We start from the raw sequence: 18,241 nt of genomic DNA, 5'->3' as shown, positions 1-18,241 counted from the left end.
AAGGTGAAAGTTTTTCCAAATTCAGCACAGAAAAGATAATAAATAATTCACATAAGATGACTGAAGAGAAAGGCGTAGATTTAGTTTTAGATATTATAAATGAGCTTTTGTGTGATGTTGTAGGGGTGCATAAGGGTAAGTTATTTTTTTGGGGGGGGGGAATCTTTCTCCCCCCAAAACCCCATTTTTATTTTTTTTTAAATTAACTTTTTTGGGGGGAGAAAATTTTTTTCTAGGGGCAATTTCTCTTGGGAGGGTGGTGGTACCCTTCCCCAAAATAGTTATAAACATTCCCGGGACCTATGAGAACCCGAACCAACAAACAAAAATAATCGAGAAAATAATAAAAAATAAAAGGATTATATCAGCTGTTTTTAGGGATTTTTCTTAGGAGGATATTTCCTGCTAGAGCTTTAGAATGTTAATGTTATTTTTCTTATTGCAAACCTCCAAAAATGGCTGATTTCAACTCTGAGCTACATTATTTCTTTCAAATTAAATCACTATTGGCCAAAGCTTGTTCTAATTGAACTTCAACAGGCAATCATCTCTAATAGTAATTACAATTGTATTCTTATTGGAAGAGGTATAAATGAGATGATCTAATTTTATGCCCATCATTTTCATACACAATATAATTTCTTTGTCTTAATATTTATAGAATTTTCATCTACATTTGCTTAATTCAATTGGTAAATTTGGTATTATTATTGTGACCATTTATATTTGGATCAAGTGCAGTTCACGGTAAAATGTTCCTGGTAACGAATATCTCAAAAAAATGTATTAACTTTACAGGCTTCTAGCGTCCAAACGGTTTACCGTATAGATTATGCTTGTACAAAATTTTAATCAACAAAAGAAGGCCTACAAATAATCTTTAATAGTCATTAATCAATAATGCACAGTTAACTCGCAGTGCACATAAATGCGCAAATAAGACTTATATTACGCGTTCTTTCTTCAGTGAAGCTTTCCCTGTGCAACCTTGGATCTTGGCTATTCCAGATTATTTGTAAGCCCTTCTTATGCCGCCTAAAACGTTTTGCGGGCATGATGTGTACATTCAGCCGTTTGGCCTCTAGCAGCTTTTAAAATTTACAGATTTTTGGAAATATTCTTTACCAGGAACATTTTACCGTGAACTGCAGTTGACCCGAACATTTTTCCTAGGTGAATGCAAGTATGAAGACAAAACTGGTGAAATAAACGACAAAGTGACTATTAAAGATGACACCACAAAAGTTCTTAACTTTCCAATAAACGAAACTGACAAAAGTGTTGACCATGACTCCATTAATGATACTAAAAGCCTAGATACTGACTCTTCTGATGATGAGATTGATACTGAGACGACTATTGATCCATTGACAATTAACCAGAATGAAACTGACAAGAATATAAACACTATTTCTACTAATGAGGAGGATGAATCTGACAAAAGTGGAGATATGAATTCCACAGTTGATTCAAAGAACACAGACAATGACAATAATAAAAATGAAGCAACTCCTAAGAAATCAGTAATAAGTCTTGTTGAATTCGATGATTCATCTGATGATTCCGATATTGACACAGATTCCGACAATAAAGAGGGTTATATGACAGATTCCGACAATGAAGATGGCTATAGTGAGGATAATGAAAAGTTGCTACCAACTAAAGTTTCACAGAATGATGCTGTCAGCGCCAACGATGATGGACCAAGCACATCCGGAGTGAAAACTTCAAAGGCTATAGATGTTGAAAATTCCAAGACTGATGTTATTTCTATTTCATCCGAAGACGATTCTAGCAGGTTGATAACTGTTTTAAAAGCGAAGCTTTTCTATAATTAGGGTCGGTTCGTCCGTCCGTAATGAATAGGTTTTTTCGTTAATTTAGACATGTTAGAATTGTCCTTTTGATTTCAAACTTTGCGTGATGATACCTGTAGTATTTAGGTACAAATAAGAAAGCATAGCAACTCTATAATATTTACCAGAATGTCCGTACGTCCATTTTAAACATGTTGATTTGTAGCTTTTTTCAAAATCTTTTTTTTTATGTTTTTCATCCGATTGATCTGATATTGGTTTCCTGATTCCTAGTACTATAAGGTACAATACTAAAAGCAAAACATCTCTATAATCAATTCCTCAAAAATGTCAGTAGGTATATCTTTAAAGTATTCTGTATTATTTAAGAAGTTTTGCAACAAATTTACGTATAATTATGTCAAATTTTATAAATTATATATTGCGCAGTATCTAGCAGGACTGGGTACTACATGAGGTTCTTATTATTATAGTAGCAGTGTGACTGAATGTGAACCATCAACCAAAGAGAATGATGATGCCATTGAAGTTGAACTCTCTGGTCTGACAAGAGTTGAATCTGCTATCATAGAAGAGGATAATAATTTAGACACAGGTAATTGTTGTCCTAATATATAAAGTCCTAAGTCTGTATCTTAAGATTTTGATACCTACTGAACTGAAAGAGTTCTACCTATTAGGTAAGCTTCACATAAGTCGTAGGATGGTTTTAGGCTACTTCATTTTTAGACTATTTTTGTCATTCTAATCTCTCCTCTTCGTATATTAATAGATCCCCTAGATGCTAGGGTCGTATCTGCTAGTTTAAAGATAAGCTAACATCAATATTTTAGATTAAAAGAAATTAACAGGGAATGTATCTTGAGGGATAAGACTACGGAAGATAAATTGATGTATGTCCCTGATGATAATAAAAACAATTACACTTATGTAGATTAAAATTGTTGGTTGGAAAATTTGAACACTAATAGTCAGTAAAAAAACAACCAGTATAATTATGTGGTTATAAAACTTTGGGTACCAAAGTAATTATCAGCCCAATATCATCCCCCCCCCCCTGGTAATTACCCCCTATTATGTTTTGGATGCTTCTCACTTGAGTTTAGGAGAAATCCCCTTAAAAAAAGTAAAAACATTTACCTATTTTTAGCCAAGAAAACCATGCACTCAATGTCAGAAGATGACGACATACAAATTGTGGAAGCCCGACCTCGCCTCAAAGCCAACGCAAATAACAAAGACGACATATTACTAGAAGCTATCATCGCTGCACTGAAAAAAAGTTTACTGCTAAGATTGTCTCTGTATAATCTGCTTGTCAGTAATAAAGTAGATTACAGGACCAATTGTAAAGTCTTCAATGAATTGTTAAAGATAGATTTGGAGACAAATACATCAGAAACTGAAAAATTCATCAGAAATATGCTTAGCATCCGCCAACCATCAAGGTTTCTGTTCTGCATGATTTCGAATCTTAGAAAAGTGTTGTTTGCTGTTAAAAAACATTGTTTTGATTTTGAAGAAACTCCGTTGTATAAAAAGTTTATTCCTGTTTTGAAACCTGGAGCTGTCAAGAGCTTTGGTAAGTGTTCTAAAGTAAAAGATTTTTGATTGGATTTGCGAGTGCGACATAAAAAGTATAACAAAATTGGGATTTTGTATTATTTTGTATTGTCACATTTAATTTGTTCTTTGTATTAGAAAATAAGGGGGGGGGGGGGAAGTTTGCACACTTATATAAAATGAAACTCAGTATAAAATTTTGGGAGGGACGTGTGGGCTTTTTTTATAGTTATAACTTATCAACCTAATTCTTTTTGTAAAATCTCTTATATGACTGGATGTACACACGAAACTTTGGAAAATAAATTTCGGCACTTTCCTTCTAGGGGGGGGGCTTTTACTCCACAAGCCCCTAGAAGGAAAGTCTTAAAATGAAATGTGTAATGGTAACTTAGTTCAGATATATAAAATAAATTTTCTTTAACAAAATCAGGTTGATATCTTTAAAAATAAGTTCAGAGGTCATATTTTAGTGTTTCGGGGGGTCTTGTGCTCCACATGCCCCTAGAAGGAAAGTCCCAAAATGAAATGCATAATGGTTAGGTACTTAGTTAAGTTATGTTAAAAAAGTTTTATTAATAAAACAGGTTGATATCTTCAAATATAAGCTTAGAACTCATATTTTTAGTTTTGGGGGTCTTTTGCCCATCTAGCCCCTAGAAGGAAAGTCCCAAAATGAAATCTAGAAAGGTTACTGAGTTCTGTTATGTTAAAAAAAGTTTTCTTTAAAAAATCAGGTTGATATCTTAAAAAATAAGCTCAGAACTCATATTTTAGTGTTTTGGGGGGTCTTTTGCTCTACAAGCCCCTAGAAGGAAAGTGCCGAAATTCAAATTTCAAAGCTTTGTGTGTACATCCAGTCATATAAGAGATTTTACAAAAAGAATTAGGTTGTTAACTATAAAAACAAGCCGACACGTCCCTCCCAAAATTTTATACTAAAGGGATAGTTTCACGAAGTGCATTTAAAAAAAAATAGTGAACTGTAAGTTTTTTCTATTTTAAATAACGTAGTAGTGCATAATATAAAGTTATTGATTAAAATTAAGAGATTTTACCAGGGATTTTCCTTAAAAAATGAGTTTTTCATTTTTATTTTCAACTTCGTTGCGTGTTATATATGGCAAAAACTTTTTTGTCATAAATACAACTTTAGATAGCATGTACTAGTTAATAGAACTTTAAACTCTTTATACAACAAAATACACATAACAACAAAGAATGACCAATAAAATATTCAGTATGGTACTTAGAGTAGTGATCTTTTTATATGTCTTAGTAGAATATATTAGGCATTGGATAGATATGATAGTGATAAAGAATTTTAACATTGACCTTACCAAACTTTTTTTATTTGACAATATCTAAAAGAGTTTTGATTTGCAACATAAATTACATGAGAATGGTCTTTTTATATAGGGTAAAGCGGGGCGAACTCGGTCTTTTTTTCGGTTTTTTGAACCTGCAAATCGTAAAAATTATTTTTTTTAAATGGGACCAAGACCAGTAGAAAGATCTCGGAAAAGTCGATCAGGTCCTAAAAGGACGTAAACCTAGGACTTTGGGAAGTTTGTCAAAATTGATCTCTAAAACGGCACCGACTTCGCCCCGCCTTGAGGCGAAGTCGGTAGGGCATTTTCAAGCTTCGAAAAATCGATGACGTATTGATTTTATTACAGCATGCCAAAAAGGTAAAAGTTGCTAAATGTAATAAAGAGTATTCACAAAAAAATTTTATTAAGATAGGTCAATTTTTTCTACCAAAAAAAAATAATTTTTCCGAAGTACGCGAAATTTGACTTTTTTCGAAAAATTTTTTTGATAAAAAACATAAAAATACTACTAGAAAAAAATAACTTTTTATGACTTTAAAGGCCTGATCCTTAAAATTCAGGCAATTTTGAATAGATTTGGCCAAAAAAAAATTAGTTCTATTAGCAAAATTTCCTTAAAAAATCAAGTTGAAAAAAAGAGAAAAGTTTGGCAAAATCTGTGGTCGATTTTCCAGCTTCAAAAAACCTATGACATATTGATTTAATTACAGCATGCCCTAAAGGTTAAAGTTGCTAAATGTAATAAAGAGCATTCACAAAAAAAAATTTTGAAGATCGGACAATTTTTTCTACAAAAAAAAAAAAAAAATTCTAAGTACGAGAAATTTGACTTTTTTTCTCGAAAATTTCACTTTTTTATATAAAATTGAAAAAGTTAGTATAAAAAGTGAAAAAACCGAATTCGCCCCGCTTCACTTTTAGTCGATTTAAGAAAAAACTATACAAGCTTTTTTAAAGTTTTAAACGGAAATGGATAGCCTATTAGATTCTTAATAAGTCCCCTGAAGACGTCTAAGCTCTAGCTCTTACCAGTTTTAGTCCAACTTACCGTTTTTCCGACCGAAGCAAAAAAATCGAAAAAAAAATTTTTGTCGTCCGACTTTAAGACCCAATAAGTACCCTAAAAATTCATCTCACAAAAATTTTATTTTATACTTTTTTGTAGGCAATTTAATATGGAACAAATTTGATTTTATGTTTTTTTTCTGTCAGTCGATTAGAACATGGAGAAAAATGTCATATAATGAAGGTGGTGAAAAAAATACCGACTTCACCTCAAAACCGAGATCGCCCCGCTTTACCCTATATATATGTTGTATGGTTAGTTGGTATTTCCGCGTGAGATAATGTGTATATTGTAAGTAAACCGGACGGTTTTCTTTATTTTTTAAAAAGAATCTATAGAAAACCTGTCCTATAGTGAACCGGACGTTATTTTTTATGTTTTTTAAGTAACTTGTCCCAAGGGGAACCCCTGTTCAATTTTTTTATAACTCTTGTGAAATATGTGGAAAAAGATTCTCTGATATTGGTTGTTTGTCTATACATATTTGGAAAAAAATAGACCATTCTCATGTAATTTATGTGGCAAATCGCTTTAACTTTTTTTGATATTGTCAAATAAAAAAAGTTTGGTCTGGTCAATGTTAAAAATTCTTTAACATATAATCATATCTATCCAATGCCTAATATATTCTACTAAGACATATAAAAGTTCACTACTCTAAGTACCTTAACTCTTTAAATACACTTCATAGAACTATCCCTTTCATTTTCTTTAAGTGTACAAACTCCCTTCCCCCTTTAAGTTTATTTATATTTTTATATTTTTTTTTGTCAATGTACCTAATGGGTTGTCTTTTTGTCTGATTGTTTTGTAATTAGCGTAACTTAGTCTTTTTTCATCAGATTTTCAAAACTTTAGTAGCTCTGACAACAGATCTATAGAATAGATGTATAAACAGACAACTACCTCCCTTCCTTTTTCACAGACCTCTTTCGTCTGCTTCTAAATTGTTTTCTGCTACTTGGCTGTGTTAATATAAGCGACACCATTAGTTGATTTTCAATGGCTCAATAGAAAGGTTGCATAAGGCGGTTGCAATGGGGAGATACAATTATTTAACCCTTTCTCCATCTAGTGTTTTTAGTAGCGAAGCTACTCTATAATTCACAATGTCCGTCCGTCCGTCCGTCTGTCCGTCCGTCTGTCCGTCCGTAATTAATGAATTGGGGGAAACGTGATTTTCTCGGCTCCTATAAAAGATAGAGAGCTGAAATTTTTTGACAACATTCCCATCATTAAGGAGCAAAATTAACTATAAAACATCAACGGCGATCGGACTGCTTTTTAGCAGGTTTTAGGCTATTTTTTATATTTTCCAAATTTTCCCCATATCTTTTGTGTTTATGGTCCGATTTTCAAAAAATTTTCAGTTGAAGATATCAAAATTAAATTTCCCGTCATTTGAAGAAAACAACAATGACAGTCAGACTGCCTTTTTGCAGGTTTTTGGCTATTTTAATATTTTCACATTTTCCCCATATCTTTGGTGTTTATGGTCCGATTTTCAAATTTTTTTCAGTTAAAGATATCAAAATTAAGTTTCCTGTCGTTTGAAGAAAACAACAATGACAGTCAGACTGCCTTTTTGCAGGTTTTGAGCTATTTTTCATATTTTTCACATTTTTACCCATATCTTTGGTGTTTATGGTCCAATTTTCAAAAATTTTTCAGTTAAAGATATTAAAATTAAATTTCTGGCGTTTTAAGAAAAGAAACAATGGCGGCCAAACTGACTTTTAGCAGGTTTTTGGCTATATTTATATGTTTGACATATTTCCCCATATCTTTGGTATTTTTGGTCCAATTTTAAAACTTTTTTGCATTAACAGTTTCAACATATTTTTTCCATTGTTATGTGCATCTAGTATGTAATTTACTTTAACCGTCTTCATCATACAAAATAAAACAAGGTTTCGTGTTTATTTTCTCCAACAAATCTATTCTTGATTTGAATAAATACACTTTAAATCTACTTCTACGTATTCCCATCCACAATTTTTGTGCTTCGCTACTTATGGATGTTGTCATCCTTGTTTTCTAATGCTTTGACTTTCAAAATTAATTTCATTTTATTCCTTAAATAATACTTAAAAGAGGTATCAAAATATTGAATTAAATAAACTTAAAACAACAATATTTTATTACAGAAGAGGCCTCCTTCAATACTGACCTGTTTATTTCAAGAAAAGATAGACAATTTATAGTAAGTTTTAAGTTGAAAATATATTATGTGTTGGACTTAAGAGATAGATAAATGCTTTTAATGAGAAGTATTACTAAATAGATATGATATGTATTACCTAGTTAGATTGCTTTTTATATTTATAATGGTTAAAGGGAATAGTAGCTTACGCAATAATCCGTAAAGTTGTGAGATTCCAGTCAAATGTGCATATTAGGTCAAACTGTTTTTAAATATGAGTTTAAGGGGGGGGGGGGGGGGGGGAGTTTTGCCACTTTCGCTTACTCCGTGATTATTGGGCTAGGTATTTAAGTTAGACTATAGGTTATTTGGGATAAAAGTTTACTTTTGGGTAGTAGCTCACGTATTTTTAATCATTTTTTGGATAACCCCACCCCCTAGCCCCCCGGGGCTCAAAACCCCCCTAAAAATGAACCTAACCCTAATTTTCTCAGAAACAATTTGACCAATAGAGATGATTTTTTAAATTTAAGCTTTTATGCGTGTAAATTAACTTTTAGTTTAGAAGTCACCCCCCTGCCTCAACCCCTAGCCCTCCGGGGCTTCAAAAAAAACCCTAAAAATGAACCTAACCTTAATTTTCTCAGGAACCATTTGACCAATAGACATGATTTTTAAAACTTAAGCTTTTATGGTTATAAACTAACTTCTAGTTTAGAAGCCATCCCCCTGCCGCCAACCCCTAGCCCTCCGGTGCTCCAAAAAACCCTAAAAATGAACCTAACCTTAATTTTCTCAGGAACCACTTGACTAATAGAGATGATTTCTTAAACTTAGGCTTTTATGGTTATAAACTAACTTTAAGTTTAGAAGACCCCCCTGCCGCCAACCTTTAGCCCCCCGGGGCTCAAAAAAACCCTAAAAATGAACCTAACCTTAATTTAAATTTCTTATTTGAAGAGTTAGATGTACACTTATTAAACCAAATATGCTTATTTATGGATGTTATTGACATATTTGCTGAAAAAATTAGAATCTGCCTCCAGGTTCAGGTGCTGCAGGCCTCCAGGTCAATTCTGGAGACAGGTAAAATTAAAATTTCTTATTTGAAGAGTTAGAGGTACACTTATTAACAAAATATGCATCTTTTTGGATGTTATTGACATATCTGCTGAAAAAATGAGAATCAGCCTCTAGGTTCAGGTGCTGCAGGCCTCCAGGTCCACTCTGGAGACAGGTAAAAATTAAAACTTCTTATTTGAAGAGTTAGAGGTACACTTATTAAACCAAATATGCATCTTTTTGATGTTATAGACATATCTGCTGAAAAATTAGAATCGGCCTCCAGGTTCAGATGCTGCAGGCCTCCAGGTCCACTCTGGAGACAGGTAAAAATTATAATTTCTTATTTGAAGAGTTAGAGGTACACTTATTAAAACAAATATGCTACTTTTTGGATTTTATTGACATATCTGATGAAAAAATTAGAATCGGCCTCCAGGTTCAGGTGCTGCAGGCCTCCAGGTCCACTCTCGACCGCTGAAAATTAAAATTTCTTATTTGAATAGTTAGAGGTACACTTATTTTACCAAATATGCTTCTTTTTGGATGTTATTGACATATCTGCTGAAAAATTGAAATCGGCCTCCAGGTTCGGGTCCTACAGGCCTCCAGGTGGACACTGGATAGGTAAAAATAAAATTTCTTATTTGGAGAGTTAGATTTTAACTTATAAAACAATCTATGCATTGTTTTTGATGTTAATAACATAAGATAAAATTTAAATCGGCCTCCAAGTTCAGGTGCTGCAGGCCTCCAGTTCAACTCTAGACATGAAAAAATTTAAATTCTTAATTTAAGAGTTTGAGGTCAATTCACAAGAAAATAAGCATCTTGTTGGATAATATTACCATTGTTAAAGAAAAAAATAAAATCGGCCTCCAGGTACTGCAGGCTTCCAGATGGCTTTTTGGGGGTATTTTCAGATATTTTCGCTGTTTTTTTAGACATGTTAGGTATCATATTCAATGATACTTTTTGATATGGACACTTTTACCTGCGTCTTGGTGACCGCTGGTTGCGGCTGGCCAGGTGAATATCTGAACTTGGAGCCAATTTAATATTTTTCTCCAGAAATAGTTATAACAGCCAAAAGATCCATATTCTGTTTTATAAGTTGACCTCTAACTCTTCAAATAAGAAATTTTAATTTTTACCTGTCTCTAGAGTGGACCTGGAGGCCTGCTGCACCTGAACCTGGAGGCCAATTCTAATTTTTTCAGCAGATATGTCAATAACATCCAAAAAGAAGCATATTTGGTTTAATAAGTGTACCTCTAACTCTTCAAATAAGAAATTTTAATTTTTACCTGTCTCCAGAGTGGAACTGGAGGCCTGCAGTACCTGAACCTGGAGGCAGATGCTCATTTTTTTCAGCAGATATGTCAATAACATCCAAAAGGATGCATATTTGGTTTTTATAAGTGTACCTCTAACTCTTCAAATAAGAAATTTAAATTTTTACCTGTCTCCAGAGTGGACCTGGAGGCCTGCAGCACCTGAACCTGGAGGCTGATTCTAATTTCTTCTGCAAATATGTCAATAACATTCAAAAAGAAGCATATTTGGTTTAATAAGTGTACCTCGAACTCTTCAAATAAGAAATTTTATTTTTTACCTGTCTCCAGAGTGGACCTGGAGGCCTGCTGCACCTGAACCTGGAGGCCAATTCTAATTTTTTCAGCAGATATGTCAATAACATTCAAAAAGAAGCATATTTGGTTTAATAAGTGTACCTATAGCTCTTTAAATAAGAAATTTTAATTTTTACCTGTCTCCAGAGTGGACCTGGAGGCCTGCAGTACCTGAACCTGGAGGCCGATTCTCATTTTTTCAGCAGATATGTCAATAACATCAAAAAAAAGCATATTTTGTTTAATAAGTGTACCTCTAACTCTTCAAATAAGAAATTTTAATTTTACCTGTCTCCAGAGTGGACCTGGAGGCCTGCAGCACCTGAACCTGGTTGCAGATTCTAATTTTTTCAGCAAATATGTCAATAACATCCAAAAATAAGCATATTTGGTTTTATAAATGTAAATCTAACTCTTCAAATAAGAAATTTTAATTAAGGTTAGGTTCATTTTTAGGGTTTTTTTTAGCCCCGGGGGGCTAGGGGTTGGCACAAGGGGTTGACTTCTAAACTTAAAGTTAGTTTATAACCATAAAAGCTTAAGTTTAAGAAATCATCTCTATTGGTCAAATGGTTCCTGAGAAAATTAAGGTTAGGTTCATATTTAGGGTTTTTTAGAGCCCCGGAGGGCTAGGGGTTTGCGGCAGAGGGGTGATTCTAAACTAGAAGTTAGATTATAACCATAAAAGCCTAAGTTTAAGAAATCATCTCTATTGGTCAAATGGTTCCTGAGAAAATTAAGGTTAGGTTCATATTTAGGGTTTTTTGGAGCCCCGGAGGGCTAGGGGTTGGCGGCAGGGGGGTGACTTCTAAACTAGAAATTAGTTTACACGCATAAAAGCTTAAGTATAAAAAATCATGTCTATTGGTCAAATGGTTCCTGAGAAAATTAAGGTTTGGTTCATTTTTAGGGTTTTTTGGAGCCCCGGAGCTAGGGCTAGGGGTTGGCGGCAGGGGGATGACTTATAAACTAGAAGTTAGTTTACACGCATAAAAGCTTAAGTTTAAAAAATCATCTCTATTGGTCAAATTGTTCCTGAGAAAATTAAGGTTAGGTTCATTTTTAGATGGTTTTTGAGCCCCGGGGGGCTAGGGGGTGGGGTTATCCAAAAAATGATTAAAAATACGTGAGCTACTACCCAAAAGTAAACTTTTAATACCTAGCCCAATAATCACGGAGTAAGCGAAAGTGGCAAAACTTTCCCCCCCCCCCCTTATATCATGCGTTTGGTCAACACTAAGAATAGTTAGACTTAATAAGCGCATTTGACTGAAAGCTTGCTAACAATTTTACGGATTATTGCGTAAGCTACTATTCACTTTGTATACTCCCTGAACGATTGATGTCACGTGACGCATAGCAGACCCTAGGCTGTTGGTATAGAGTATCTTTGCTACTAAAATGGTTCATCGCTTACAGTTCTTAGGTTTTTGGTCAGATAGTAAAATTATAATTATCAAGTACTTCAAATTTTTACATCTCAATAATTTAATCTGTACACACGAGAAAACAACAAGAGCTCTTAAGTAACATATGGGACTAATAAGCCTATTTTTTAGGAAATTCACCGATCCAAAATTATTAAAGTTGTAACAAGCCCGAACATGATGAAAGATTTTAAATGGAAGGGTACTGAAGTTGTTCCGATAAGCAGTGCAACTTGGGAAAAGGCTTATGAAGTGGATACATCAACATTCATAGTTCCAGATCATTGCCCAGAAATGGTTGAGATAACTGATGTTACCTGGGACGAGGAGCCTGAAGCATTCATAGGTCCAGATCCACTCAATCTGGACGATGATGATGATTTTTCTGGGGAAGGAAATGATATTGATCTTACAACACAGGTTATTATTTTAGCAGCGAATCTTTTAAAAGTTTCTTTTTGTCCGTTGATGGTTTGATACAGTGTTAATTTAACCCACTTACCATTGAAATAAATTAACAAGCAATATAATTATAGAATAGATGATTTTAAGAGAATGTTTTTTAATACATTTTTTGTGTGTTTAATTTCTTCTGTAAAAAAGATGTTAAATTTGTAGGGTAAGCAAAAATCTGGAGTGTCAGGGCCTCGGATTGGAATGCTTAAAATCTCCAGTATTGCCAGAGATCCTGCTAAAGATTTTGGAGAAAATATACATCAAGAATCCACACAAGAGCATGAAACTATCGAGCTTAACAATGAAACACAAGAACAGCAGGATAATTTGGCCCATCAAGGTGCATCATCAGCCCCATCCATTCATTTCCAATCAGGTATTGAAAGTAGTACAGCTGATTTGTAAATAGATGATGGCCGTACGTCTTAATTTTTCTTTATATTCTTTTTCCGATTTGTTGACTTATTTTTGGCTTAAGTCATCTGAGTGTAAGAAAATCTATATTTTGTACTTTTCCTCAAAGTGCTTAGCAAGCACATAACAACAACAACCCCTCCCCCCCCCCCCGCCAAAAATAAAAATAAGGGAGGAGTAATTTTTTTTATAATGCCTGAACTATGCGGGATGATTTAACCCTGCGTTACCTGTTGAAAAATTAATTCCTCAGTCCCCCTTTTCAAAATAAAGGGAAAGGGTGTCGGGTTTTCTGTTTTGGCTTACTTTTTAGTTATGCAATATATTTTTTTATTAAGGTATAGGACCTATTGTGAGAATGTCTACAAGCATTCCTATTGTGAGTATGGCAAAACCATCACAAAATGTTACTGCCCCTCATCTGGTAAGAAAATTATTCTTCACAATTGTTTTTATAGTGCAACTACTCTGAAGTAATAGTATGTATGTTTGTTTGTACACCAAATGGTAAATAATCAAGACGTAAAATTCGTCAACTCAATCATTTTTGCCCTCATAGCTTCTTAAAGAATCAAATATTATTTCGTAATTTAGCTTAGTTTATTTTAACAATATAACTCTAGTATGATTTTTTTTGGTTAGTTTGCTTTAGCTGCGCCTTATAAAAGTATATTTGCTATTAACTTGCTCCATTTCTAAGAAATATATTTAAATCTATAATACAAAGTAGCTTGATGTCTTTCCGTGCGTCTGTCCGTCTGAAGCTTAAGATCTCATTTACCGCTGAACCGAATGGTCTCTACTCTTCAGGGATTATACCTACGGTCCTGTGGTGGTGGGACACCCCTAACTCTCCCCAAAAAAAATAACACCCCATCAAAAAAAAATTTCTATTTTTGTAAGCAATAAGTAATTGCTGAACCGACTTCGCTGTCATCTTCAGGGACGGGACACCCCCACCCCCCAAGAAATAAAATAGAAATCCCACCTCAATTTTTATTTTTTGTTAACAAAAACCAGTACTGCGAACAACATGGGGTTCATTTTGACAGAGTAATTTGACAAAGAATAGGCATAATATATTCATTAAAAAAAATAATCTTAATACATTTAAAATGTAAACACTTGAATTGAAATTAATTTTTTTTCTAGGGCAAGCAATACCTCATAGCTTCCACCACAATGACACCAAATTTATTACAATTGAATCCTTTACCCGTGACAAGTTTATCTGAAGTGACTCCACGCCCCACAATACCCTCTTTGACTCCACGCCCCTCGGTACCCGCCATGACTACACGCCCCGCAGCACCCGCCATGACATCACGCCCCTCACCACCCTCCATAAATGCCTCCTTTCCCTGGTACACCATCGAGTCCCAGTTTAGGTATCTCATCTTAGAAGACGCGTCAAATAAGAATTATTACTACTGCCACACAGCCCTGTCAACGCGAACTCTGATCAAATGCAGACTATTTGTATCGGTGGAGGACCATGACAAATTGTCCCAGAATGCTGTGGATTGGCAGCTAGCAACGGGGGAATTCAAGCCCAATAATACTAATGCACAATACCTTTTGCTCACAATTGGAAACCAGCTTCTTAATGCATTACTACCCAAGACCATGGGAGATATTGAATATTCCATGAAGATGAGAACAAGCTTTGTCTTATCAGATGAAAGGTTTAATACAATCAGTGCAGAAATCTCAAACAATGGAAAGTATTTTTGCAACAAGTTTGTTAATGAAGACGGATATTGTTTTCATACCAGCCTCACTCAGTTAGGACAGGAGTGGTCGCAACGACTACCGGAAATAAAGGATGATTTTAAAGAGTATAGTAAGTATTTAACTAGCTTGCCTGGATCTGTCATGTTTAAGCTTGTACCGTTTTACCTGGCCTGTGCGGCCTTAGCACCAGATAACATGACACAACCGCTTGATGTTTTTACTCACGTTTCCCCAAACTTTCTCCATATCTTTCGAGAGGTTCAGAATTTATCATTTACCAGGGATTATAATACAGAAAACATTGTTGCATGGATAGACACCCACGTGACAAATATATTGACATCAGAAAAAGCCAGAAATGTGCCAATTGCTAAGATTTGTAAACAGTCGCCACGACCCGCAGTGAGCCAGCAATCTTTTATAATACCAGTGGCTAGTCAGTCACAGGCAAACCCTCCCATAACTTCACAAGTTCAAAGTATAATTACATATGAGAATGTAGTGTATCAAATGTTACCACCCGTCATAGTAAATTCCAACCAGCAACCTCCTGTCATAAAAAATCCTAACCAGCAACCACCAGTCATAGTAAATTCCACCCAGCAACCTCCTGTCATAATGAATCCTAACCAGCAACCACCAGTCATAGTAAATTCCACCCAGCAACCTCCTGTCATAATGAATCCTAACCAGCAACCACCAGTCATAGTAAATTCCACCCAGCAACCTCCTGTCATAATAAATCCTAACCAGCAACCATCAGTCATAGTAAATCCCACCCAGCCAAAAAAGAGTTTAAACCCTGCTGTTGTTAAGCAGAAGTTGCCAAATGTTCAAGTTCAAAAAGGTGTTGGTGGAAAATTTAGAGTTTTGAAATTTAAAAAAGTACCAGTTAAAAGACCAAGCACATCTTCAGCACCAGAAAATTCAGATATCACTCAGCAAAGTCAAAGTCAACTGTACAATCAAGTAAATATACAAAACATTGTAAATGCACAGGTGGAAAATCGACCAAATATACTAAACAATCTAAATACACACGTGGAAAATCCACCAAATATGCAAAACAATCCAAGTACCCAAGTTGAAAATCCACCTAATTTACAAAACAAAACACCGTATGAGGTAATTGACGATGTAAGGGCACAAGTTGAAAATCAACCAACCAATCAGTTTATTTGTCCCTATGAGAATTGCAAAATTGCATTTTCACTGAAGAATCTTGCCATGCATCTGTTGATGAATCATCTCTACTTCAATGTGAAGAATCAGATGGAACTAGAAGTGCTGAGGCCAAAGTCAACGGTCACAAATTTTTGTTTTGTTAAAGACTGCAACTTTCCATTGTTTATTAATGATGAGATATTATTACAGCACTATGCTCTACATCATAGGTATGTTTTTTTTTGTAGCAAAGCTATTATATAACAAGTCATATTTATTGGTTAGTTTGGTGGTTTATCAAAGATGAATTTAAGCTGCATAAAAAAGAATAGTTATTTTTCGCATCGTATTATAAACAGCTTTCCGCGGATATAAAAAGTACAATTATAAGATTAAAACCAGTTTTTTTAGTCCCAAGATGCCGAAAGCGCGGACAAAAAAAACTGGTTGTCATCTTATGATTGTACATTTTTATATTCGTAGAAAACTATGCTAGATATAGTTTTTTATGGATGATAACCGGTTCTAATCCACCAGTTTCGAATGAATACGAAAAAGGTTTATTCCTCATCAAAAAACATTTTATATTATATTTTTAATTTAAAATTTGAAATATAAAATCTTAATTATTTAATTTAATTTTTCTAGGAATGTTCATACAATTTTCCACAAGGAGAGTGTCGCCAAAGGCTGGGATGTTCAGGATTTACAAAATAAAAGTCTATTTTTTAAGAATCAAAGTATAATTAATAAGACTGCACCTTGTTCTAACTGTCAGCAGCCAGTCATGGATACCTACCTGCCTCTGCACGAAGACAAATGTTACACCAACGGCCAGGTGACGCACCGACTGTGCCAAGACCTCGGTATCTCCTGGGAGCCGGCACACTTGGATTTAGGCAAGTTTGAGCCTGACCAGACATATGCTTGTCCTTGTTGTAATGGATTTAATGGAAATTTTTGTGAGATGTTAACTCACTACAAGACTGATCATATGCTGTGGAAATGTTTCAAGTTGGTCCAGCTGTCCTGCATGTTTTGCCAGCAAAGATTCCCAATCCAGGATGATAGTCCCAGGCTTCAGCTGTCATACTGTCATCATGTTTGTCAGCATCTGGTACATCTAAAAAGTGTGGATGTTCAAATTGAAAAGTTTCTGGATGTGGTGTTATTGACTTTTCGAGAGGTAATCTACTTTCCAGTATGGCTTAGAAACCGATTAATATCCGTTGGATAAGAACCGTTTCTCAGCCATACTGAAAAATTATTTATAGATAAATATCCACGAATTTTAAAACAAAAATCTTTAAATTTAAACCACTTCGGACTTTTGGGCTAACAAAGCTGGTTTGAATCTTATATTTTTTCATATTATTATTCGCAGAAAACTGTCTTAATACGATGCGATAAACAACTATTATGATTTCCTAAGTGTAACGGCTATGTACTAATTGTGTTTATATCCGCTTAATTAAAACCGACTCTGAGACATAATGATAAATATATTTGTATAGAAATTGTCCACGAAAAATAAAATAAAAACTGTCAACTTAACAGAAAGTAATTCTTCAATTTTTCTTTTTACTCTTCTCTTTAATGCAATGCAAAAATATAGATTATTTTATAGATAAAAGTGAAATATTCTGAATAAGTAAATGAATGAGAGTTAATCTTACTTGGAGTCCAAAACCACTTAATTGAATTCTGACTTTTGATCCAGATTTTTCATTACGGAATTGATGGATGTGTCACTCTCTTTGAAAGCTTTCATAAAGCCAGATTGCAATAGAGATGAAATTTTATTCTTTACATATTTTTAGATGAAAAAACAATATAGCCCTGGAAGTCTGAATACTTGCCTGTGTAATAAGGGCCCCCTGACTGAGGACCATCTGGTGAAAGTTCACAGTAGAACCGTGTGTAAACTATACCTGTATCATATTGGTAATACAGCCACTATCAGGCTATTGGACCCGCTCATGGATCCGGATTTCAAGAAGTTCTCGCACCAGATGAACGTTATTTTTAATAAGGTATGGCATAATACTTTTTTTCATTCACTAGCGGCTACGACCCTAGAAGCCTCTAGGGTTAATTAATGTGAGATATACCCTCCTCCAAAATAGTTAAAAACTTTCCCTGGACCTTTAAGAAGCTTCTTTGTTCAGCGGTTAGCAAGATCCTACGCTACAGACAAAAAAAGCTTACTACTTTTTATATTAGGAATGTATCGCTTCCGACCTTACTTGATAGTTAAGTGGTTATTTAGGCATGTTAGAATCTTTCTATTGATTTCAAACCCTTTGAGTAGTATCAGTGATTTAAAAGAAGCATTGATTGATTATTTTAATTAAATTTAAATGGTGATTCCTAGAACAAATAGGCGCGATACGCAATGAATCTAGGTTATAACGTTATCTTTAGAAGTAG

General features: G+C 34.4%; 1 protein-coding gene across 1 annotated transcript in view; it reads left to right on the top strand.

Annotated features, from left to right (window-relative positions):
* The first annotated feature begins 2 nt into the window (after positions 1-2).
* LOC145328340 (uncharacterized) overlaps positions 3-18,241 on the top strand; it is a 38,805-nt gene continuing 20,566 nt past the window's right edge. The window contains exons 1-11 of the mRNA XM_080171972.1: positions 3-135; positions 1,174-1,798; positions 2,291-2,412; positions 2,968-3,399; positions 7,928-7,983; positions 12,176-12,463; positions 12,662-12,875; positions 13,252-13,337; positions 14,066-16,041; positions 16,460-16,997; positions 17,632-17,844. Of these exons, the coding sequence (XP_080028098.1) occupies positions 57-135; positions 1,174-1,798; positions 2,291-2,412; positions 2,968-3,399; positions 7,928-7,983; positions 12,176-12,463; positions 12,662-12,875; positions 13,252-13,337; positions 14,066-16,041; positions 16,460-16,997; positions 17,632-17,844 (4,629 nt within the window). The 5' untranslated portion in view covers positions 3-56. The remainder of the gene's footprint in view (positions 136-1,173; positions 1,799-2,290; positions 2,413-2,967; positions 3,400-7,927; positions 7,984-12,175; positions 12,464-12,661; positions 12,876-13,251; positions 13,338-14,065; positions 16,042-16,459; positions 16,998-17,631; positions 17,845-18,241) is intronic.

Source organism: Acartia tonsa, chromosome 1 (assembly GCF_053477335.1).
Source record: "Acartia tonsa isolate MP-2025a chromosome 1, ASM5347733v1, whole genome shotgun sequence".
NCBI lineage: Eukaryota > Metazoa > Arthropoda > Copepoda > Calanoida > Acartiidae > Acartia > Acartia tonsa.
Note: the sequence above shows the minus strand (reverse complement) of the source record. Positions and strands in the feature narration are given on the sequence as shown.